This window comes from Crocodylus porosus, unplaced genomic scaffold, assembly GCF_001723895.1.
Source record: "Crocodylus porosus isolate Cpor-Errol unplaced genomic scaffold, CroPor_comp1, whole genome shotgun sequence".
NCBI classification, from domain to species: domain Eukaryota; kingdom Metazoa; phylum Chordata; order Crocodylia; family Crocodylidae; genus Crocodylus; species Crocodylus porosus.
The window spans coordinates 15,862,816-15,886,977 of record NW_017728931.1 but is presented as its reverse complement, the minus strand read 5'-3'; the positions used below and the strand labels follow the sequence as shown (position 1 = coordinate 15,886,977).

General features: G+C 44.9%; 1 protein-coding gene across 1 annotated transcript in view; it reads right to left on the bottom strand.

Moving 5' to 3' along the window:
• Nucleotides 1-24,162, bottom strand: part of LRP6 (LDL receptor related protein 6) — a 167,922-nt gene that overhangs the window by 91,446 nt on the left and 52,314 nt on the right. The window contains exon 3 of the mRNA XM_019543869.1: nt 2,637-2,834. Within this exon, the coding sequence (XP_019399414.1) occupies nt 2,637-2,834 (198 nt within the window). The remainder of the gene's footprint in view (nt 1-2,636; nt 2,835-24,162) is intronic.

The following is a 24,162-nucleotide window of genomic DNA, read 5'->3' as shown; positions in this document are numbered from 1 at the left end:
CCCCTTAGACGCTCTCCAAACTACATGGGCAAACCTACTGACCATTCTGCACACATCCCTTTCCAGTTATATATTTTGCAATCAACATTCCCTCTAAGGAGTAGCAGTCCGTGAGCGCGCTGCCTCGGTCCAGCATGGGACACTTATCAAAGGGGCTGGGGCTTGGAGGCCAGAGCCAAGAGGCTGAGGCTAGAGCTGAGAGGTTGGGGGCCAGAGGCTGGAGCTGGGGGCTGGCGCCGAGAGACTGGGGCTAGGGGGCCAGGGGCTAGAGCTGGGGGCTACAGCAGAAAGGCTAGGACTAGGGGCCAGGTGCTGGAGGCTGGAGCCGGGGACTGGAGCTGGGGGGCTAGAGACTGGAGCCAGGAGTCAGGGACTGGAGCCGGGGGCTGGCACGGGCTCTGCCGGCTCCAGGGAAGTGCTCCACTCCCCTGCATCAGGACTGGGGAGCGGAGCACTTCCCCAGAGCCGGCAGAGCCCATACCAGCCCCCCACCCCAGCCTTGCCTCACCTCGGGGAGGAGTTGCTGCCTGCCCCGAGTGAGGCTCCGCTGGCTCCGGGACACTGCTCCGCTCCCCCGCATGGCCTTGGGGGGCATGTCCCACAGTGCCCTGGAGCCAGCAGAGCCTCACTCAGGGCAGGTAGCAGCTCCTCCCCGAGGTGAGACAAGGCAGGGATGGAGACTGGGGTGGGGGGCTGGTGCGGGCTCCGCTGGCTCTGGGGAAGTGCTCCGCTGCCCAGCCCTGATGCAACCCCAGCCTCTCCTGGTGCGCAGCCTTGAAAATGCTGTGCACGGCCACGCTTCTAGTTGTGCGCAGCCACGCACGCGCGCACCTTAGAGGGAACCTTGGTTGCAATAGTATTTTATTATAGTAAGTCATTCCTTTTTTCTCCTATCCAAAACCAGCAACATATAACAAGCAATTTGAAAAAAAACAATAAAACATGCTCCATATTTACTCTATTGGCCAAACAGGGTGCGATCAGAATATCTGTCATTTGGAGGTGTTAACAACTACACAAATGCTGGCCATTTCATGATTGCAGGACAAGTCTACCTTTAGCCTGTAGTTTTTCTGGTGGTGTCATGTCCCATGTGATCACCAAATATTACTTAACTGGGTTTCATGTCTACTTCTTCAGAAGAGATACTGAATGCAATTTTTCTTGGCCTCAATTAAATTCCAATTAGAACATACTTAATTCTTCCCTATGTTAATCACGAAAATAAAAAGCTACTATATTATAGACCCCAAGTACAATTATGTTTGATTATATCCATTTTAAGACATTATCTGACAATTTGATTTCTGCCTCTTTCCAGCCACCAGTACAGCACAAGTGGGGTAGTCCTTCTTTTTGATTGGAAAAAGCACCACCTGTATCAATTTCTTTTTTCTTTTTTTTTTGGTGCTATGAAAGCACTCTTCTGCTCCCCCCAGTCAAAAATTCCATAGTCATTTTAAAAAAACCCTTAAACTACAAATATCATTGCAAGTTGTGAATTGTCTAAACTATTTTTTATCAATTTATGGCAGGCAACTGTCTTATCCCTTCAGACAAAACATCATTTAAAAAAATACTAGATAAAACACTGAAACAGCCAAACCTTTGCTCTACTAAGAATGTATTTGGCAGAAGCCTGCAAGCCAGCCATATTGCAGTTTTTATCTTCTGCTTTACAGCAGGAAATCATGGATTACTAAGAGATACCATATTAAGACACTGGATGTGTTTTATACAGGCTGCCTACATACCTAGCCACAAATTAAAATAAAAGAAAGCAGTATCTGTGCAGCAGATACTGAAGTTCTTGAGAGGGCCTAATTAATCAGGCTAAATTTATGTTCACGCAGGAACAATGGGATGTTGGTCTGGGAGAAAGGAAATAATATTTTATTCCTGAATAAACAAATTTAAAAAGCAATGCAAATGCTCTAAGAGAAAAACTTAAAAGCGTTATGCTATACAACTGGAACGGAAAAAATATCTCCACATAACATTGCAGGAATAAACAATATGGAGGAGGACACTAGCGCATGTAGTAAAGAAAAGCAGCATCCTGAAAGTACCAACAAACAACAGACCATAAATGGCAGCATGTGACCCTCATAATAGCAATGATACAGCAAATTAACACTCTCACACTTCTTTGGAAACGTTATGTCCTAATACTGTCATGAGCAACACCTAAGATTATAGGACTGAAAAAGAAGAAAACAACCGCCCATATTTTCTGGGTTGTTTATTTTCAACATTTATCATTACTTTGTAATTATTATGGAAACAAAGGACAGAAGATCCATTTTAAAAGATTAAGTAAATATTTCTGTATAACCATATAAATCCATAATTGGGCTTGTAGTCTCTTTAAAGATCACTTCCTACAAAAGTTATGGTGATTTGCCTTCTGAATAGAAACAAATTAAGACATATCCACCAGTGTACACTCAAGTAATCAAGTGCATCCTTTTTTGTTTGGGGTTCGAGGGAAGGGGTTGTTTGTATTAACAGTCATAGGAAGTTTCAAACAGACTAACAATAGGATAACCTCACTGGTTGGAATCTGCTGCTACAAAACTTACATATTTATAAAACAAAACCTATTAGGAAACCAACCAAATGAAACTAAAACTTACCGATGACTTCCATCCAGGTTTGATTTGTGGATGAAGTTCAGTTTAGCATCTGCCCAATAAAGCTTCCGTTCTTCATAATCCAAAGTCAGCCCATTTGGCCAATATATGTCTGTGTTGATTATAACAGAGCGGCTTGAACCATCCATTCCAGCACGTTCTATCTTTGGCACTTCCCCCCAGTCGGTCCAGTACATGAACCTATAATTATTTGAAAAAAGAGAGACAAAATAATGTACAAATCTATACTCAAATGGTTCAAGGTATCTTCCAGTCATGATGATGCTTTAACTGTCATTTCCTCTGCAAGAGGCAATACCTCTATACCATAGTCTACTGGGCAACCTACGGTACCATCCATCTATGAGACAGAAATAAACTTCCCTTCGGGTTTTTCCAAATATATAATACCTTTTCCCCATTGCATCTCTTCCTTAACATGGGTGTAATGCTTGGGGAAATTCTACAGACCTTGTCTAGAACCTAATTTTCTGGACAGAAGAAGCATGAACAGTTTTAAAATTATAGCATTTTAGAGCTGTCCCATTGTAACAAGTTTCTTTCAGGTTTAAAGTTACTGCAGATTGACTGCATTTACCAGAACAGGAATGGACAAACAAGAAAAAGAGTTACATTGGTTCAGATGACACATTCTTAAGTAGTAATGTCACTCCTCCCCTCCTCTAAAACTGGGTTAGTGTTACATCTGTCCATAATCCTAACGTAGCTCAAAAAGAAGCACAGATTGCAAAAGTGGAAAGGAAGAACAGAGGAGATTTGCACGTTCACACCAATTGCAGGGAGCAGTAAATGGATTTGACGGAAGATAGATTTGTATTGGGAGACTGGTTTGTAATCACGCGGGTTCTTCAGAAGGCTTCCAGGCAACATGTATGAACACAGGATTTACCTTGTCTATATTGGAGGTAAAACCTTAATTAAAATCACATGAAATGCATTGTTTAAGATTGGGGAACAGAGGTTTAAAAAATGTGTCAGTAGGTGTTAACCATTTAACAGTTAATGCAGACAAATACTTTTAAAAATATGTTATTAAGTCATAGTTAATCTATGAGAGGAACCTAGGAAAGTCAGTGAGGCCCTACTATGTGAGTTGCCCTCACATACAACAAAAAGTATAATCACAATTCCTCTTCCTGATGGTAAGAGGAAACAGATCAATGTTCTGGTACCACAACTCAAGACTAGACACGATTTGCCCGTAAAAGGAATAAAAAATGGGGCAAGAACATAAAACAGGTGGATAAGAAAGTCAGGCTAAATTGTGTCAGTGAAGGAAAGCTGAAGCTCTTGGACCCTTGCAGCACAGAGCTGCAACTGGTCACTGTATGGCATCCACATGTGAGAACAGGACCTGGCCACCCATGATTTAAACAAAAGCAGACTAAAACACATTTAACAAACATTTGCAGATGAAGTTATTCTTGGCAGAGAATTATTTTTCACAACCACAACAATAAAAATGTCAGGAAATTCCAAGTCATATTTTTATTCTTAATCCATGTCTTCAAATTCAAATGTCTGTTTTATACAATGCAGTATCTGGAGATGGAAATGAAACATAACAAACACAAATATTGCCCAATTCCACCCCAAATGAATCATTCTTTTAAGAAGTGATTTTTCTATCTTAAACTCAAACTTGAACACTGCACATTGGTTTCAAGAGAGAATGTGTGATATTTCTACAGGTATATATGAACACTGCGGAGGAATTACTTATCTGTTTTTGGGGGGGGGAAGGGAAAGAAAAAAGAAATCCAAATTTATTTACAAGAAAAAAATTGTTAAACAGCACCTTAGGCAGGTTATCTGTCCAAGCTATCTAACATCTGGCTAAACTACAAATTTAAAGAAATTCTAGCAATATTTCTGCAGAGACAGATAAAAATAATTCAACTTTGTTTGAAAACAACACACCTCTGCAGTCAAGTCAAATATTTTTCCAAAGGTTAATGTTTTAAGGAGTACTGGGGCACCCTGTCTGTCTGACCCTTCAGATGGAAAAAAGTTAGCTCTTAGCTGCTAGAAAAAGCCCCAGTTTCTTCTTAACTCTCTCTCACATTTTATATAAATTTACACTGGACCTCTTCAGGAAAAACCAGGTAAGGAAGCCTCAGTAGCCAAAGAAAAACTTTCCCACATTGCAAACCACTCCAATTTATTTGCCAAAGCAACACACATGCACATGGAGTTCAGTTTAAGAGCCTCTACAATCCCAACTCAATTCCATCGACCACTGTTCAGTTTCTCCAAGACTACTTCCCCTCCCTCCCAGCATCTGTTTCTTTCATATGGTCAGGGAGCTTGCCTATTTTAGCCCCAGTGAAGCTCTTTGAAACCAACAAGTCCACTGCTCCAGAGGACAGCAGTAAAACAATACTCAGGGCTATGCTTCATTTAGAAATAAGTGCTCTTTCTCACTACCAAAGTAATTCAAACTTAGGGCACAGGCAGAAGTCCAGCTCCTTGCTGTAACACATGGTGTTTTACAAGAAGCGCCATGAGTTACAGCAATCCCCCAGACCCAAATTACATTTGCTGTTGGGTCCTGGAGGCTGGGGCATCGAGCTGCTATTTGGAGCTGCTGTGAGTCTATAGCCACTCTCCCCTAGTCCTGCCCCTCCACCCTCACAACCCCAGCACTATCTTCAGAGTGGGAGAGAAGGAAGGGAGTGGAGGGAGTTTCACCTGGGGTTTGCCCAGCCTGCACTGAAGGGCGGTGCAGGTGAACTGAATCCATACCCCTGCCTCCAACACTGGCTGGGCATAACCCAGACAGAACTCCCTCAGCTACCTTCCCCCCCACCCCAGTCTGAAGACAAGGCTAAGAGACATCAGGCCAGCCCTGCTCCCAGCATGTGCTGACAAACGTTAGTGAAGGCATTCCACTTTGGAGCGCCTTCATCTGAACCCTTGTGTAATGAAAGTTTACACTGCTGTAGGATCGGGCCCTTTTAAAGCACTCTGCAGCCATGTTCTTTTGTCAGGGCTCAGCTGTAGAGTACTTTCAAGGAGCTATTCGCACAACAAACACAACTTCTGTCTGCACCCTTACTCAGGTGTTGTCCCTAACTCCCTCCCACCACCATGCACATCCAAGTGTCATTTACATCAAAGCTTGCTGGCCCATCCTGGGGAATATGGTAAAGACAGACTGCTGCTTTCTCCTGTGTTGCCACCTACCCACTTTTCAGCACAGAGGCAAGTGAAACCACATGGGTGCTGATAATCTTTCCCACAATTCTCCCTGTGTGCCCAGAAAGAGCAATTTAACTGAAAGACATCCCTGAGCATTTCAGCCTACTGCATGACCCTGAACTATGGAATATGACCTCAGAAGTCCATGTGCCCCACATGTTCAGAGATACAGCTGAATGGATACATTTAGTATGGGGGGGGACAAAAGGGAGAAGGAGAAGCAGAGCAGGGGAGCTGTTGCTATTGCCATGCATGCTCTGCCAGCTGTTGTTCTTCAAACAACAGCAGCCAAGAGAACTATTTTGGAGTTCCCAGCATCAAAATGCTGTTGGGGCACAGCCTCCATGGGGGCAGGGAATAAAGCCAAAGCCTCTCCTAATTTGATGACCAAGGCTGGTGTCCCTTTCACCCACCCCTATCTACACTATTGAAATATGTATAAGACTTGTGACCCAATCATTATAGTTAACCCCTTCTCCATCAAAGCAAAACTGTAGGTGAGTTATCACTTTTCCCTCCTTGCCACTGCTAGAAGTGAGATTAGTAAATGGACTCATGCTAGAACCCTCTTTCTTCCCATTTTAATTAAAAGGAGGTCAACAGACACAACTTTCACATATTACCAGGAAGTCATTAGATAGGTCTCTGAAGCACACAAAAGTTGGTACCCAAATCATGCAGGATCATGAAGGACTGAGGTAATTACATTCCATGAGAATCATGTCACCACATGATTAGTGGTATGATTTTTGATAATCACACCACTACACAGAAGACAGGAAACAGGGTGATAAGTGGTCCATCATCCCAGCATGAGTGGGTTCCTGATTAGCACCTATAGAAACACTTATTTAATTATAACAAATAATATTTCCTTGTTCAAGGGTTTCCATCATTAATAAGACCTCCCTAACTATACTAAGGAATAATAATAAAAAATTGAATTTTTAAATTAGAATCTAATTATTTTTAAATTGCTTTTAAATATTTTTTAGAAGAGTCTTTTAAAATTACATTTGAAATAATACCAACTTATATTAAGAACTACATTTATTATGATTTATTAAAATATTTAAATAAAAGTAAAATAGTATTCAAATGGCAGATGTTTCCTTCAAGTATTCAAATAGCAGATGACAAAGCTTTAAAATAATTCAGACCACTGAAATGAGGGAAGTCACCAGTAAAGCACCTGGAACCAGAGTTGACTGAACTGACAGATTTTGACAGCGGTAATATCTTCTAAAGGTGCAATGAGAATTGTTTCCCTCCCATTTAATTCAGTGCAATAACATGTTCAGTTCAAAGCTAAGAAAACAATATGTTTGAAAAGACAAGCTTGTTCTCCCTCTTTCAATCTCTGAATGACAGTTAGGTTCAAAAGGCTGAGTTCTAAATCTGAAGTACAAACCAAATCAGGAACAAATTTCAATTTACCAACTAAAGACAATCTTTTAATAAATCATTTAAAACCCTTTAAGCTGTTTTGATGAAGTATATGGCTCATGTATCCATGTATCCAGTAAAGGTAGTTTATCTGACTGACAGAGAGATATTTTAATACACTACTTTTCTATAGTTTTATTTAAATGACAATTTCCATCCTAAAGTAGCTTGCTGCAAATCACAAGTAAAATATTAAAATCTTGGAAATAATAAACTTCACTCACCATTTTATAAAACAAACACATATGCATAATAATTGTTCAAATGTGCATGCTGTGCATCTTCCAGGTGAACAAAAACTACCAAATTTACTGTATAGACTATGTTTAGTTAAAAATCAATGTTTAATGTTTACCAACCAGTGAGAACTGATTTCTTTTAAAAAGGAAGTAGTACAATGGCAAATCAAGATTAAAATGTATGGTTTAGATCAACTTTTCTTGTTTTTACGCTCAAATCACAATTGAAAACAGAGATCTAAGTCACTCAAATTTAATTCAAACCACTGTTACACCTTGAACAGTTCCATTGGCCTTTCCTTGCTAAAAGAATGACACATTTTTCTCTTTTTATCCACTCTGCATTCACAGCCCCATGAATCAGACTTGGAAAATAGCTGAATAAGAAATCTTATGTAAAGTTAATACAAAAAGATTAAATATAACTATAAAAATATAGCAAGGTGTATTTACATAACATTAAAGCTATGTTTAAATACTTTAAAATCAAGAATAATTTTTCCTGTGTTATTTCAGCCACTTTTCACATACCTAATTGCCTTTTTGCTTTTTTAAAAAACATGCTGTTTGCTGCAACAAGTTCTTCTAAAAATGTACAGCAACACTAGGAGCAACTATGAAACCTGGCTGGATTTGTATAATTCTGAGAACATTATTGTCTACATCTGGCATTTGAAAAAGGCCACTCTTTTAAAATAAGCCATACAATTATCAGAGGACTAGACAAGAACAAGCTGGAAGAGGAAGAAAAGGAAAACTGCTTACAAGTTTGTGGAACTAGCGACCTCAAAATCTATACAACCTTAAAAATAATTATTCATAAGTTCATGAATTTCCAAAGTTCACACCCAGCCCCCTAATACTATTCCAAAAAAGGTTCAAGGAAAAGAGAATTTTCCTGAACCATATAAAGAGAGAACATTCTTATACACTTCAATCAGTAGTCTATTGCCAAGAATGTTGTTACTCTAGTACCAGATAAATAACCCCCCAGTGCATTTAAAAAAAAATGAGGGTGGAAATGGAAATGGGGGTGGCAAACCTGAATTCTACATTAAAGAAGGAGAGCCTCTCTGCAGCCTGATTTTGGTTAACAGCTTTGAGAGATATTAACATGAGATCAGGTTTTCAAATTCAGTTGCCTGAAGTTAACTACAGAAATAAATGTTAGCTAGCTGTCAGTGGTTCTGAGAAAAAAAATCCCCACTTAAATTAACAAGAATAGGCTGCGCTACAGAGATATGAAAATAATACCACTGTCTTTCTTTTTAGTTACCTAAAATCTGGACATAAAATACCTAGAGATGGACACCCAAGACTGTAAACCTGGACCTGGATATTTTGATTCATGATCAAATTAAATGTGAATTGGCACAGTACCATACACATAATGAGAGACTGATCTGAGCAAGACAATGGTTTTGAAAACATAGCATACTTCCTCCCTCCTGTTTAAGTAGTAAGTTACCCAGCTGTAAGGACACTAAACAAGTTTCACAGCCTGAATCCAAATTCAGGAAACCAGCCCAAGAAAATGCTTTCACAGACCACAGAGACCATGAAAACCAGGACAAGGGACAGCCTGAGACTGGAAAATGCCTCTCTGCCCAGACCCAAGGGCTGCTCAGGTTTCTCCCTCTGTGGTCTGCACTGTCCACCCCTTTGTTGACTGCCACTATCCTGTCCAGGATGGCTGGAAAAGAGGCCAATGCCATGTGCAAAACAAACTACTTTGTCCTAGGTGGGTTTTTTTCCCTCTAGGGAAGGGAAATAATGTGTGTTCTACTCTTCTGTGGTTGGACTGAGGCTTCTTGGCAATGGATCATATTCTTTTCTTGGAGCAGAAGATTGAGTAGTTGACACATGGGACCTTTCCTGGAAAATTATCCATCACCAAAAAGTTTCTGCTGTCTGAATCCAGAGAGTCCACTGTACCCAATACTGGTAGGTTGTCTGCCCAATGGGAAAGCAGGGAGTTGCAGAGAGAGGGCCTGGATAGGAAAAGCCAGATCAATTTCACAGTGCCTGGTAATGCAGAAAGGGAAAGACTAGGAGCCACTGGGGCTGGAGAACAGGGACTTTACAACACACATTCCTCAAGGGGACAGGCCTTTAAGTCAGTCTCCCATCCCTCTTGCACCCTGCAGGAGCAGCTCACCACTCAGTGACACTAGCTCCCAGGCGGAACTCATCACCTTGGTTAACTTCCCACACCATTAGGCTGGCCACACCCCATCCCTTACATCCCAAACCCTTTCCATGTGCCCCCTCTTCTCCATTTATGTCCCCTCACAAGAAATGTAGCCAGATAGCTGCTGTGTATAAAGCTCCATCATTGCCTGCACAGGGACAGTGAGAAATATGAACGTCACATGCCCCTGGCAGATGGGGGGGGGGCACAATTGCGCCAGCAGTGGTGGGAGTGTGGCAGCAGGAGCCCAGCAGTGGTGCGCCTGCAGGCGCCGCCAGCACTGTCAGCGGCTGGGGGGGAGCACTGGCCACAGGTCAGTGAGTACCCACAGGCGCTGCTGGCAGTGTCCAGGGGCGATCAGGGACCACCCACAGACCCCCTGGCAGTGCCGACAGTGGTTGCAGGGGGTGCACCACCACACACAGGGGGTTTACATTCACCTGCGTGCACCCCCTATGCATTGCCCCCAGAGGGAAAGAAACAGTTGCTGCTTTTCCAGAGATACTGAATGGTGCTTAGGAAGCCAAGTTAATTGGGGAGAAAGGTGCGGGGGTTACACATCAGAAAGAGACAGGAGAAAAAGGGCTAGATTGCAAATGTATTTTGGAGTTGTGAGGGTAAAGTTAGCTTTGTTGTACCTGTTCTTTCTTTTTTTCAGGTTTTACTACAAGTTGCCCCAAGCCTGTTTAGGGGTGGCCAGCATATAAGTATAAAAAATAAATAATAAAATGAAAACAAATCACTACTGGGCTGTCACATCATAGACACCAGCACGAGGCAAATCCGGGGGGGAGGGGGGAAATGCACTGGTGAACTTGCACCCACTTTTGATTCCCGCTTCACCCGAAGTTTACACCCAACTGCCTGGCAGTGGCAGCAGCACGTATAGTCAGGCAAGAAGTTAACTGACTTCATGGTTTATTATAATCTACCTGATCCCCTCCAAACTCTTCATTCCACAGGTATTAACAAACATCTCTTTGTTTAATGGTCTTGACATTCCACCTATTAAGCTATCCTTTGTTCTGCATATTAATTGCTCCTGATAAGTGTGGCAGACTTACCAATACAACCCGGCATGCCTGGGCTCAGAAAGTCTTCATTGCGATTGGTGGAGCAAATCCAGCAATCGAGTAAGGGTGGGAATGGACTTCCTCTGCCCTGCCCAAGGGACAGGGAGAGAAGGGAATACTGGACCTGGTTGTAGCCTGCTCTTTGCAGGTCCAACACTTTGGGGTGGAACCTCTGGAGTGAATAAAAGGAGCTGCATGCTGGGCAGGCACGTCCAGGGACAGAGAAGAAGACAGGCAAAGAACTGGTGTGAGCTGGCCAGCGGGTGGAATTAGAACCCTGAAGAGCCCAAAGACACCTCTTCATGAGCAGGAGTGGCAAGTGGCTGTGTCCCTGTCTCCACTGCGGGGAACATAGTATCGATAAATGGCTCAGCACAGAGCCCAGACCCTGCGAGTTGTTTGAGACGGCTTGGGTCTGCAACCCCTAATGCGAAGCCAGGGACTCAGTGTACAGGCTGGTGCACGGAGCCCAGACCCTGGGATCTGCACAAGGCAGCTTGGGTCTGCAACCCCCCAGTGTGCAGCCGGGACCTGGGTGCACAAAGCAGTGCACAAAGGAGGTGGCTCAAGTCTGCAATCCCTGGCAAGCAGCCAATGCATGTGAGAAGCAACTCCATTAAGGGGACATGAACCACCCATCCAGGCTCTGGAGTCGTGAGTTGATGGGGAAGGGATTTCCACAGGGGAGGGGAGCTACCCCAGCTGTGAGATAGTTTATCCTTGGGAAAGCTTGAGCTAACCAGTTATTGAGGCTCCTTATATTTGGTGGGAGAGTGCTTCGTATTTTGTAACGCTGCACCTTATATTTTATGGACATTTTAACTTTGTATTCCAGTAGTTTAATAGAGTGTTAAGTATAAACTTCGTAAGGGACACTGCTGGAATCTCTTCCCTGATGATTATCTATACTTACCTGTCTATATTTGTGTTTTAACTGTTGTTTAATTGTATTTATATGTGCTCAACTGTACCTACCTGTTCTTTGCCTCTTTTAAATCAACTGATTATCAGCACATTGCTTGCAGCTACCTGAAGGGGTATAATCTTTCAGCCTTTATCTGTAGGACCATAGTATTATATAATAATTCTATATTGTAATATATATGCTTATTAATATCAATTCCCTTTAATTTTTATATATAAAAATAAATTTGTACATAGTTAAGTATCTCTTGTCCTGGCCTGACTCTGGGTTCCTTTCCAGGGAGTAGAGGGATCTGGCCTACATATTGAGGATCCCTTTCACAGCACTCCTACCTACCACCCATCCCTTCTATCTGGAGAGGGGAGCATATTACTTGGGTGCACCCGGGTTATATAATGAAGCTCCTATATCGCAGCCCTGCATATTGTTTTTAACTCATTCCAATGAAGTTATATTTCTTTTTGCTTCAGTCTAAAACTGAGTAATGCAGCCCTAGGCCCCTAGCATATTAGTAAAGCTTCTAGTTTATTTTTTAACTGGAGCAAAATATGTGCTGTTTTATATGTGATGCACCTCACCTTCTAAATCCCTCTTTTTCAAAATACTAGATCTGCCCGTGGACACCAGTCTATCGCGATAGCATTGTTCAAAGGCACTTTAGGTGCATGGGGCAGGCAAACACCACTGGCTCTCCAGCGACTGGAGTGATTGACAGTGACCAACTTGTCATCATGTCAGTCTATCACCCTTCTCTAACCTACTTCTCTTCTTCCTATCCCCTCCCTTTTGTGGGGCTGGTATAGACCTTCATGACTTATTATGAATTTAATTGGATTCTGTCTGGAATTTTTCAGGTTTGGCAACAGATCTCTAAACCCAGAGCCTGGAAAGGAACTTCCTTACAACCTGGGACACAGGGACAGGGTATCAGCTGGTCCTGGGGCCTGTTGTCTTTGGGATACTGTGAACCCGCATCTCATTTTGGTGGCTCATCTCCAGCAGTGGTTATGAGTGATGGGCAAGACAGAGACTGGCCAACCCCATGGCAAACCCAAAGGGAAGAGAGTGAACTTGTTCTTCTTCAGTGGAACAGTCTAATTCACTTGTCCTTCAGGAACCTGCCATGGAGGAAACGCATACCATCTGCTGAATTAGAGAAGGTTCTGAGAGAACAGTCACAAGGAAGGGGAGGGGAAATAACATGTTTTCCATCAAGAGCACTAACTCTAATCCCCAGAGCAAGGCAGAGAATGCTGCAGCAAACAGACGGATCTCTGGTATCTTGAGAAGAGCCCAGGAAGAACATTCTTCCTCCAGCCACCGCTCTACAAATATAACACAAACAACGGGAGGGGACGATATACCATATTTACTCGAATGTCCCCCCACCCTCTCAACTGGCACAGAGAACAAAGCCCCTTGTCTTATAATCACATACAAGGAAATCTCATTAAATACATTCTCTATCATTAAACTGCTACCAAAAGTATCATATACACAATAACAGAAATCAAATATGAAGTTAAGTGCAACTAATACCGAGTATGACTATAAACCATACGGCCCATACCTACCACAAAACACCCGTTAAGCATCACCATCAGTGCTGGCTCTTTTTTAAGTCATGATGAGCCACTACATAGGACACATTTTGACTTCTCTTCACTCCCACAACTGAGCTGTGCCTTTATTTCCCATTTACAATGATTCCTCTTTCTTCATCCGTCTTAAATGCCTGGCAAACATCAGCAAATAGGGTCTCAAACAGCTCACCCAGAATCCCTCTGTCACCCCCTCTCTCAGCCTGGCACATATGACTGGTGTGGTCCCACCCTCCACAAGGTGAAGCTGGACCAGATTGCCCTGGGCCTCATCTGCATAGAAATTTTTGGAGGATCCCAGGACTTGTGACAAGAACACCCACACTGCAGTCATGAGTGTGAGCATGGATCCTTGAGAGGCTGGGGCAGGGGACAAGGGTGTCTGCAGTACATAAGCATACCAGGCAGTCCTGAGTTATGGGGTCACCATGGCCTTGCTAGTGGGGCCCAGGCCAATGAGCTGTGGGCAAAATCATAATCCTTTGGTTTTGGACTAATACCATGCATAATCTGTACTACATACAAGTAGGTGCCAAAGTGCTGCTCAAAAGTGTGTTTATTTAGGAATATCTGTCCTAAAATTTGCGGCAGTTTTCAAAAAAGGTAACATGCATCAATTCTGAATGAACTAAAGGTATGGGTACAATGTGCAAACTGCTACAAGCATATTTAATATCAAGGTTATTAGACCAAAAGAAATCTCATGAGGTTCAATAAGGACAATTGAAAAGTCCTGCACTTAGGACAGAACAATCTCATGCACAGGCTGCGGACTGACTGGCTAAGCAGCAACTTGGCATAAAAGGACCTGGGGGTTACAGTGGACAATATGCTAAATATGAGCCAATAGTGTGCCTTTATTGCCAAGACAGTTAATGGCATACTGGACTGCATTAGTAGAAGCACTGCCAGCTGATCAAGGGAAATAATTCTTCCCCTCAATCTGGCAGTGGTGAGGCTACTTCTGAAGTACTGTGTCCAGTTTTGGGGTCCCCCATTACAGAAAGGATATGGACAAATGGGAGAGAATCCAACAGGGGGCAATGAAAACAGCTAAGGAGCTAGGGCCCCTGACTTCTGAGGAGACGTTGAGGGAACCAGGTTTATTTAGAGAAGGAAAGGCTGAGAAGTGACTGAATAGCAGCCTTCAACTACCTGAAGGGTGGTCCCAAAGAGGATGGAGGTAGACTGTCCTCAGTGGTGGCAGGTGACAGAAAAGGAGCAATGGTCTCAAGTTACACCACGGGAAGTTTAGGTTAGATATTATGAACAACTCTCTCACTAGAAGGGTACTAAAGCACTGAAACAGGTTACTCAGAGGCGTGGACGGTCCATCCTTAGAGGTTTTTAAGACCCAGCTAGACAAAGCCTTGTCTGGGATGAACTAGCTGGGGATGGTCCTGCTTTGAGCAGAGGGTTGGACTAGATGACCTGCTAAGGTCCCTTCCAACCCTAATTTTCTATTATTCTGTTACCATAGGGGCCCTCTTTGCCTGATCCATCGCCTAGCAAATTCTGTCCCTTGTGTGCATCATGCACAAATTCTTTGGGATTTGTTCTCTGGAGCAGGACACAGCTCCTCTGTGGGACCTTTCCCACTCCTCCAGGGATAGGAATAAATAATTATACACATGCCTTCATTTCCATGGTGCCCTATATGTAAGAATAGATTCAGGAGGGTCTTAATTTAGCAAATACAGCCTTTTCATTACTCTATTCCTCTTCTTTCATTGCAGGTGTGGGGCTCTACCCCAACTTCACCTCTGGCTGAAACTAAATAATGGGGTCCTGACCCCCTGCCCCTTGAGCAGTGGCCCTGGGGAGGCCACACTGAGGTCATTGCAGGAAGAAACCTTCTGCCACCTTGGCAGGTACACATGCTTTGGGGAACCAGCCCTGTACCTATGCCATGGTGATGGAATGATGGTTCTCCCACCCATGGGCTCCAAACAAGCCCATGTGTGAGATGAACCTGACCTTGAGTCTGAGGGCAGATCACCACCAAAAGCACAGACTGTCATAGGCACAGGGGAAGGGCTTTGTAGGTGCCATCCCAGGCTGAAACAAGCACTCAGGAACCCCCAGAGGAGATACTGAACACATAAGTATCCTTCTCTACTCCAGTTGATAACTGCAGCCCCCTCTGTCTCCTCTGTCCATCAGGCCATCATCTCCTACCCCCTCCTTCTGCCTGTGACTCCTTCCCTTTCCCTTGCTCATACAGTGACAGGGGGGTAGGAAGCATCAGTCTCCTCAGGTGCCAGGGCTCCATCACCACCATAATATTATAATATTATTATATAAATAATATAATATGGCAGGAGTGGGGAGCCATATTATATTGGGTTGATGTTCAAGGATAACAGGAACCTGAGTGGTGGAAATACACACACACACCCACCCACATCTACCTCCAGCATGGCCTCCCCTTCAACACTGGCCACTGCATGGCTGTGACTGTCTAGTCCCAACTCCAGCCCAGCTCTCAAAACACATCCAGGCCCTTCCACACTTTAACATTATAGCCAAGCTGTTCTCAGTCTGTAGGAGACAGTCACACTTCTGCAGATACAGGAGACACCCAAGTCCCACCTTCACTGCAGCTCAATATGGCCTGGCCCTGCATGCCTGCAGAGATTTATGCTCTAGAGGTGACCACGACGAGCTGGTGCTGCTGGGGACACCTCCGCTGGGCACTGGACAGCCCTGCTCAGTGGGTGGGTGTGTGCTGGACCCTCTGCCTTGGCTGCTATTCATGGTGAATCTCAGGAACTTGAGAAGCCTGGCAAAGGCCTGGTCTCCCTGCAGGGAGGGACACTCTGCTGCTGTGACTAGACTCTCAACCATACAGGCTTTGACAGATGAAGCCATAGCTCTGCAGAGAGAGACGCTCGGCTGTTTCTGTGGCAGAGCCAGTGGGACAGGTTACAGGGCGCTGCTGTGTTTCTACCGCTCCTGGAGTCAGACCATTCCCAACCCTGAGACCAACAACTCCTAAGCTTTGCAGAACCCTTCTGAAAAGAAGGCTGAATGCTCCATTGCATTTGGTGTTGTGAGTGTAGCCCAGGTGTACTCAGATAAGTACTCCCTCCTCTGATTGAAGGGGGACTGTTAGCTGACAGGTGTACTGTACGTAAAACTGCAAACCACTTACAGTTCCCCTCTGTCCCTACAGAACTAGGCCAGGACAGTTATAAAATCTTACTATGTACAAATTTATTAATATGCACAACATACAGGAAGAAAAAATAAAATTAACAGCACACACACATATACATACACACTATTTACACACATATAAATTGCTATACGTCTATAATTGACTTCTGGGGTATTGCTCTGAAAGGCCTTGAACCCACATTGGTAAATAAGAAATCTGGAACAGGTAAATACAGGTAAGTTCAGGTAATCAGTGAACAGACTTAGGCACACCCAGATAAATAACGGCAACAGGAGGATGGGGGGGTTCAACAAGATTTTATATATATAATACATATACACCCCCCACACACATAAAACAAACAAACAACAAATGGTTATTAATGACAAAATATGAGGCACTGGATACAAAATACAAGGTGCATACTCTCCTTTACAGTATCAATATTACTGTGATTACTAGAACCTCCTCTAGGGGAAAAGAACCTGGGACCAGCACCCAAAAAAGGGCAGGCTCCCAATACCTCCCTGCCCGTGGTTGGGACCCTTATTCCTCAGGGCCCTTTCACAGTTCCCCACCCGCCCCTTCCAAGGGGTCTCCTCCCCTGTGGGAAACCCTTGCCTGATAACTCATGACTCTGAAGCCATAAAAGGGGATCAGCACTCTTTCACCCAAACTGCTCCTCACTGCCAAGTCTCTCAGGCTCCAGCTCCATCCCAGCTGCCTGCCTGCTAGTGGCCCCAAGCAGTCACATGCTCCTGAAGGCTACTGCCCACTCACTGGGGTTGGAGGCTGGGCTGCCTTGTGCTATGCCAGGGCTCCGTTCACTCTAGGACCCTTCCTGCAGAGAGATCAGTCCTGCACCCTGGACCCATGCCAGGAGTTAGAGACCCAAGCCACTGCTATCAGGTCCCAGGGTCTGAGTTCCACCATGCACCAAGGTCTTGGCCACTTGCCAGGGTTGCAAACCCTTGCTGCCTTTTACAGCTCCCAGGATCCAGTTCCATGCAAGTGGCACCTGCACCGTGCCCTGGCCACACGCCAGGGGTTACAGACCCGGGTCTCGCTCCATGCAGCATCACCTACACCGAATCCTTGTGTGCCGCTCTGTGCGCCATGTACTGGAGCTGGAGTTAAACTCAGATCCCCCACTGCCGTGGGCAGTCTTCTGGAGTTCTTCAGGGGCAACAGGAACCACCCTGCTGGGCAGCTCATTCCAACTCCTCCTAGCTCTGCTTCATTTTGTCCCTTGGTGCATCTGTCTCATGCAGAGCATGCAGCTCCTTTTATTCACCTCAGAGGCTCCACCTCCAGGGTCCTGTCGGACCTGGTAGAGCAGGGTCTCGAACCAGGTCCGGGGTTCCCCCCACCCAGCTTTGCCTCAGCAGGAGCGGGGCGAGCCCCTCCCTGCCTTTCCCTTGATTGGTGGACAGGCTCCACCAACCATAATGAGGACTGTCGGAGATGAGTGTGCCAGGCTGTTCTGGCAATTCCACCACATGGGGAAGAGAACTCCTGGATCCCAAAGGAGAGAGAAAAAAGTCCGAGGTAACCTGCAGAAGGGCATTTTAGGCCCCAAATTTCATCTAATCTCTTTCAACTCTTGAGTTGGTCCACCAAGAAACATATTACCGTGCAATTTCTGCTTCTCTTGTTTTCTGAAAGCAACCAGAGGCATTGGTGGGGTGGACTCCTACTCCCCCATTTCTCAGAAAGGTTTTAGGAGACGACTGACCAGGCTCCCACCAAAACGGACAGGACGAGTTGCCCTTCCAGAGTCTCTTGTAATACTGGAGCTTTTCTGATGGAACAAACTCATTCTCGTGTAACAGTTCTATTTACGTCACTCCTATTTACAAGAGCAACAACAATAACATCATCATATAGTCCAGACAGTTGTTAACATCACGCCAGTCATTTTTCCACAGTCACATTTGCCCAGTTTCACTTCAAACAAACAGTGGAGAATCTCAGCCAACTTGGAAACATTTCATAGTAAACCAGACCCTAGTGCAGAGGACATGCTGCCATCATCCCTTCATTCCTGGATTATAGTCTGTTCTCACCAAGCACCAGGAGGGGTGCCACTTGTATCATTAACAAGCAGGCCTTAGCACAATTTTAGTCATTCTGGTGAAGTACGCATACCTTTATTCTACTAAACATGTAGCAGTTGAACATCAGTACAGACATGCAGTACAGAAATGCAGACCACGGGACTATAACAGAAACTAGTGTTTTAAGGGACATATCAAGGTCAAAGTAGCCCCTTGGACTCCCACTGCACCTTGGGCAACAGTCCTGCCTATTTTGCTAAAATGTGGGCGTGTCCTCTTTCATACTGTTGCCAGTAGTCATGTGCAGTAGTCATGTGCACGGTATGAGCCAAAGGCAGGAGTGGGCAATTATTTTGGCTGAAGGGCTGCTCAATGACTTAAATCAGCTGTGGAGGGAAGAATGGAAGAATAGACCCCTTGTCAAACTTCCAAACCCTGCCCTTAACACACGCCATGCCCCCTGGTCACCATCTTGGGACCAGAAGTCCCACCCTGTCACATGATCCATGACACTCCCACCCAACACCAAACCTTGCCCTTTTCGCCATGATCCCAGAATCCCCTGCCCCTATCGCATGGTCCCCAACGTAAAAGAAACTCCACCCCTGGATTGGGAAACACTGACCCTCCACAGGGTCAGTATGTTGGAGTAAAGTGCATGTGGGGGTGTGGTAAGGTGTCAGGTGTGTGACTAGCAGGTGGGTATGTGTAGGAGGCTGCCCAAGTGCTGGGTCCTGGAAGCTGGCCAGGGCGAGGAAGGGATAGGGGGCAGTACAGCAAAGCTTGCCCAGGCAGTGCAGGTATCCCCCGTTCCAGCCTACTGCTACTCCCTGGTGCTCTGCATGGGACACAGCCCCACCCACTGCCACAGGGGCAGCCCACACCACACCCCTACCTGCAACTAGCCTACACTCCTGCCCCATGGTCCAGCATGCAACCACCCTGCACTTCCACCTGCACCAGCCTCAGCAGCCTGCCACCCATTCAGCTGCCCATAGGGAACTGCTGATCCCGCTGGGTGGGTGGAAAGTGGCAAGGAACTGGAGCCCCAGCTGCAGCTACCTCTTCCTGCTCACTGCTGCTTCATCAGCAGCCACAAGGAGCCACATGTGGCAAAGCCAGGCTGTCTGCAGCCATCACTCCTTCTATCCAGCACAGACTGGGGGGGAACAAGGCCAAGCCAGCCCACAGCATGTGGTTTCCAGCAAATCCCAGGAGTTGCACATGCCAACAAGAAGCAGCTCCCTGCCAGCATGCGTGGCTTCTGGGACAGCTGGGAATGGCACACTATACAGCCAGGCCTTGTTCCCTGCTGGCATGTGTAGCTCCCAGGACAGCAAGGAACCATGTGCTGCTGGAGGGGCTCTGCCTGCTGTGGGCCACAAGCACCCAGAGAGTTAGCCACTACCACTTGTCCTGCTCCCCTCCCACCACCCCCCTCACCACTGCTTCACCCCCAACTCACTGTCACTTCCCCTTCCTTACCTGATGCCAGGAGCTCAGAGGCTCTTCCTCTCCCTGCTTCAGGAGGCAGAGGGAACCAAGCAGTTCCCCAGGTGGCTGCAGCATCAGCAGCCCAACCAAAAGCTGTGTGTGAAGGCTAGGGCCAGGGCCTTCCAGCAGACAAGGCTGGGAGCACAGCACAATCTGCCTTGGGAGGGGGAATTGGGTGCAGGCAGGGCTTGGCCCCATGCAGGGCACAGAAGGGGCAGCCAGGCAGGGCTAGATACAACTGGTGGGCATCTACCTGCAGGCCAGATTCAGTAAGCTGAAAGGGCAGATCCAGCCCATGGGCCGTGTTTTGCCCACCCCTGTCCTAAGTCATCACAGAACGAAACAATCTCAAAATGTGCGTTATAGCTGTGGTTAAGGCACAGCGTATACACCATTTTGGTGTGGGGAAGCCAAATAGGATATGGCTGTAGTTGCTAACTGAAAGCTGGGTTGCCTGGACCAAACCAAGACACCATAACAGTAGTGTAACTAAGACCTGGTGACCAGGGCAGCAGACCCAAGTCCTGACTTATGGCAGGGAAGGGCAGAAAAATACATAGGCCAATGCAGCCAAACACCCATCTTAGCAGCCAGAAATCTTCACCAACACTGTGCAATGCCACTGTCCTGGGAGCAACAGTGCTGCCAAGGGCTCTGAACAGACATAAGCCAAGTACTGTAGCAGCCACACCTGCAGCAAACTCCAGCTAATGAACTCTGCCCCAAGTTAGGAACAGCATCCTGATGGGCTCTGCTGTGGCATGCCTCCTGGTTCCTGACCCTGGGCTTTGGCTTATTTCTTTGGATTTCCCTGTGATTCTGTTTCCTGGCTCCTGACCCCAGTTTAGCTCTCTCCCTGGTCTGTGTCCTGTTTACTGCCCCCCAGATTGTTATTCAACATTTGATCCCTGGGTCCTGATCCTGGACTGTGCCATGGACTCTGCTTCTGGATTTCCCTCTGGTTTTGATCATATGGCTCCTGCCCTCTGACCCAGCCCCAGGTCCCAATTTTCCCTCAGTTGTCTAACCATTACACCAGACTGCCTACACCCCAGTCCCTTACAGGTGCTCTTATGTCTCATCCCCTCATGAAGGAAATGCACCATAAGGAATCATCAGCAAGAAGAACAGGGTCCAACAGAATGCTCTAGGTCAGCAGGGTTCCCAATCTGTGGTATAGGTACCACCAGTGGTACGCAGACTATCTGTTAGTGGTACACGTTAACAGATTTACTATAATTACTTTATATGACAAAAAACTCGCTGGTGGTACTTAAGGTTGTATTGTTTTAAATTGGTGGTACACAATCATTCAGTTTGGGAACCACTGCTCTAGATCCTGCCACATTCCACAGGGATTCATACCAGTCCCTCTTTGTTTTCAGCCGATCTAAGACAAAAAGAGATTCTGGAACAACAATGCAGATATTTCAAAAACTATACCAAAAACACTGCTGAGAGCACCAAAATTTCTAGTGGAGATCTGGCCTTAACTTTTATTCAGTGGTTTGAGGCAGGACGAAGAAAAGCCATTTTTTCAGGAAAAGATAAATCCTTTGAAAATCTGATAAATACATATACTTCAATTTAAAAGATATTAAACTGCTGGTAGTAAACTGATGCTTTACTTTTCAATATTTCATATTTAATATGCAATTTCATATTCCTTACATGTCTCTCTCATATTCAGTAGCACATATAGCATACAAACTTTTCTAAAATCTATTACAGACCATAAAAATAAATCAGCATCTAAGTCACTTTTAACACAGGTCAATCAGGAGAGAGGAACACACACCAATTTCATTTCCGGTACAAAAGGAAATTCTTGAGTTTGCAAAACATATGAATATAAAGAACGGGTATTCAAAACAGCTCAAAATATACACACATCATTTAACAGTGTAGCTTAAAAATGCAAGACATCACACAGAAGAGGGGTTGTTCCCATCCAAAATCTCCTGAAAGTCCACAGGAAACAGTGTTTGACTCAAATAGCAAACATATGCTGACATGCTGCAGGTCCACATGCACATCACTGGCCCACTAGCCAGCAATCCTCAGGAATTACCCAAAAGAAAGGTAAATTATACTCAAGCAACATCATTTTTTGCTGAGTGTTCAGTAAGAGCAGTTCATTGTCAAAGCAAATACAAGTCACTTGCTCCCTAAACTAGTAAATAACTGTTCCTATCTCTAAATAGAAAAGGTCTAAAATGTCTTCCACAACAACAAAACAGGAGTTCTCCTATTCACTGCAGATCAAACCAAGAAATGAAGCTAGTCAAAAAACTTATCAGCATTTTAAAAAAATTGAAAAGACTACTCACATCTGTGTGGTTAACCAAGCCAATAAAGAAGAGACTACATCCCTCATCCCTATCAAGATTTAAACGGAACTTAGCACCGTTTCTTGTTCACTTTAAACAGGCAGAAAACTGTATTTGAATTCCACCCACTCACCTGTAAAGTTTCACACCTGTCCAAATCCATAACATTCTTAATATACTGCATTTACTCAAATATAAGACAAGCCACGCATGCCCGCCAGTTAGCATGGGGGGAAAAACCCCTCATCCTATAATCACACACAAGGAAATCTCACTAAAACTACCACTGAACTGCTGCCAAAAACAGCAGATGCTCAGCAATGGAAGCCAACTATGAAGTTTATTAAAATACAATTAACACTGAGCATGACCATAAACACGTAGCTCACACCAGGCTAACACGCTGATGGGAACCTACCCCACAATTTTTTTAATTTAAAATTTCATTTCAAGAGCCAAATCAGTTCCAAATTCTATTGGACAAAGCCCACCAAGTCAAGTTACAAATTTCAACTGGGCAGAACTCAATCATTTAAGTCTATATGGCTCTGCCACTGGTCAAGTGTCCTCCTTCCCAGACCCATCAGTCTCAGTCTCCCCAAATTTGTGGCAGGCATTCTAAATCCAAGCCCAGGGACCCTGGGGTTTGGATGCCCCCTAGTCTCACTTGCTCCCAATCAAAAGGTTGGGGAGCAAGCCAGGGGAAAAGCAAGAAAGCCGGCCCCGTTGCCACAAAATTGTGCAGTAGAGTTTCCCAGGAAACCCACAGGGTCAGCCTGCCCAGAATGCAAAGAACAGGTCTCACACTGAGAGAACCGCCTTGGGGAAGTTGCAGTGGTCACAGCACACATGGAATGCAAGGGACAGACCTCACTCCGGGAAAACCACTTTCTTGATTATGGTATCTCCCCTGCCTGGTAAGTCCAAAGCCAAAGGATAGGTTAGTGCAGCCCTTCTAAGAAAGGTATATTATACTACCCATTAAGCACAGTCCCCACAGCACTGAGTCTTTTTCAAGTTATAGTGAGGGGGCTGCCAGGGGAAGAGATGGGGAGGGTAAGGGGACCTCCCCGCTTTCCCTCCCTGAGATTTATTTTTCCTGCTCTAGCAGATGAAGGGGGACAAACTCAAGGCAAACATCAAATAACTAGATTTTACCCCTGAAAAACTGTAACAAATGTACATTTTCCATATAAAAAGTCTAATTATTGGGGGGGTCATCTTACAATCAGGGTCACCTTCTATTTGAGTAAATATGGTATATGAAATCCAAATGAAAGTCTTGTCTAAACAACAAATTCTGACTTTTTATTTCCTTGAACCACTATGTCAGGTTTGGGGGGGCGGGGGTGTTTAGTTTGTTGAATTACTTCAGACTAATACATTTATACTACTATAAAAGAGGAAAGAGAAGAACTCTCTTAAAACATGACCACTGTGATAAAAACTTCCTTAGCAACAATTATTGTTGGCTGTTGTCAAAAGATTAACCACAAAACTGAAAGTAAGCTTGCAAGAGTTGCAACTGAATTACTGAGCATCCCAATATGTAATAAAATACAAAATTCCAAGTTATAGATTTGAGAGCAGATTTTTAATATAGAAGTGAACCGATACATCTGTCCCATACCAAATCGGCACCAATATAAGGAAAATTGACTATATAAGCAATCGGCTTTTTTTTGGCTGATGTAACCAATAATATGGCCGATAAATGCCCCGTGCATATGTACAGCACAGCACGCAAGCGGCCAGGAGTGCAGCCCAGCAGCATCTGTTGTGAGGGAATTG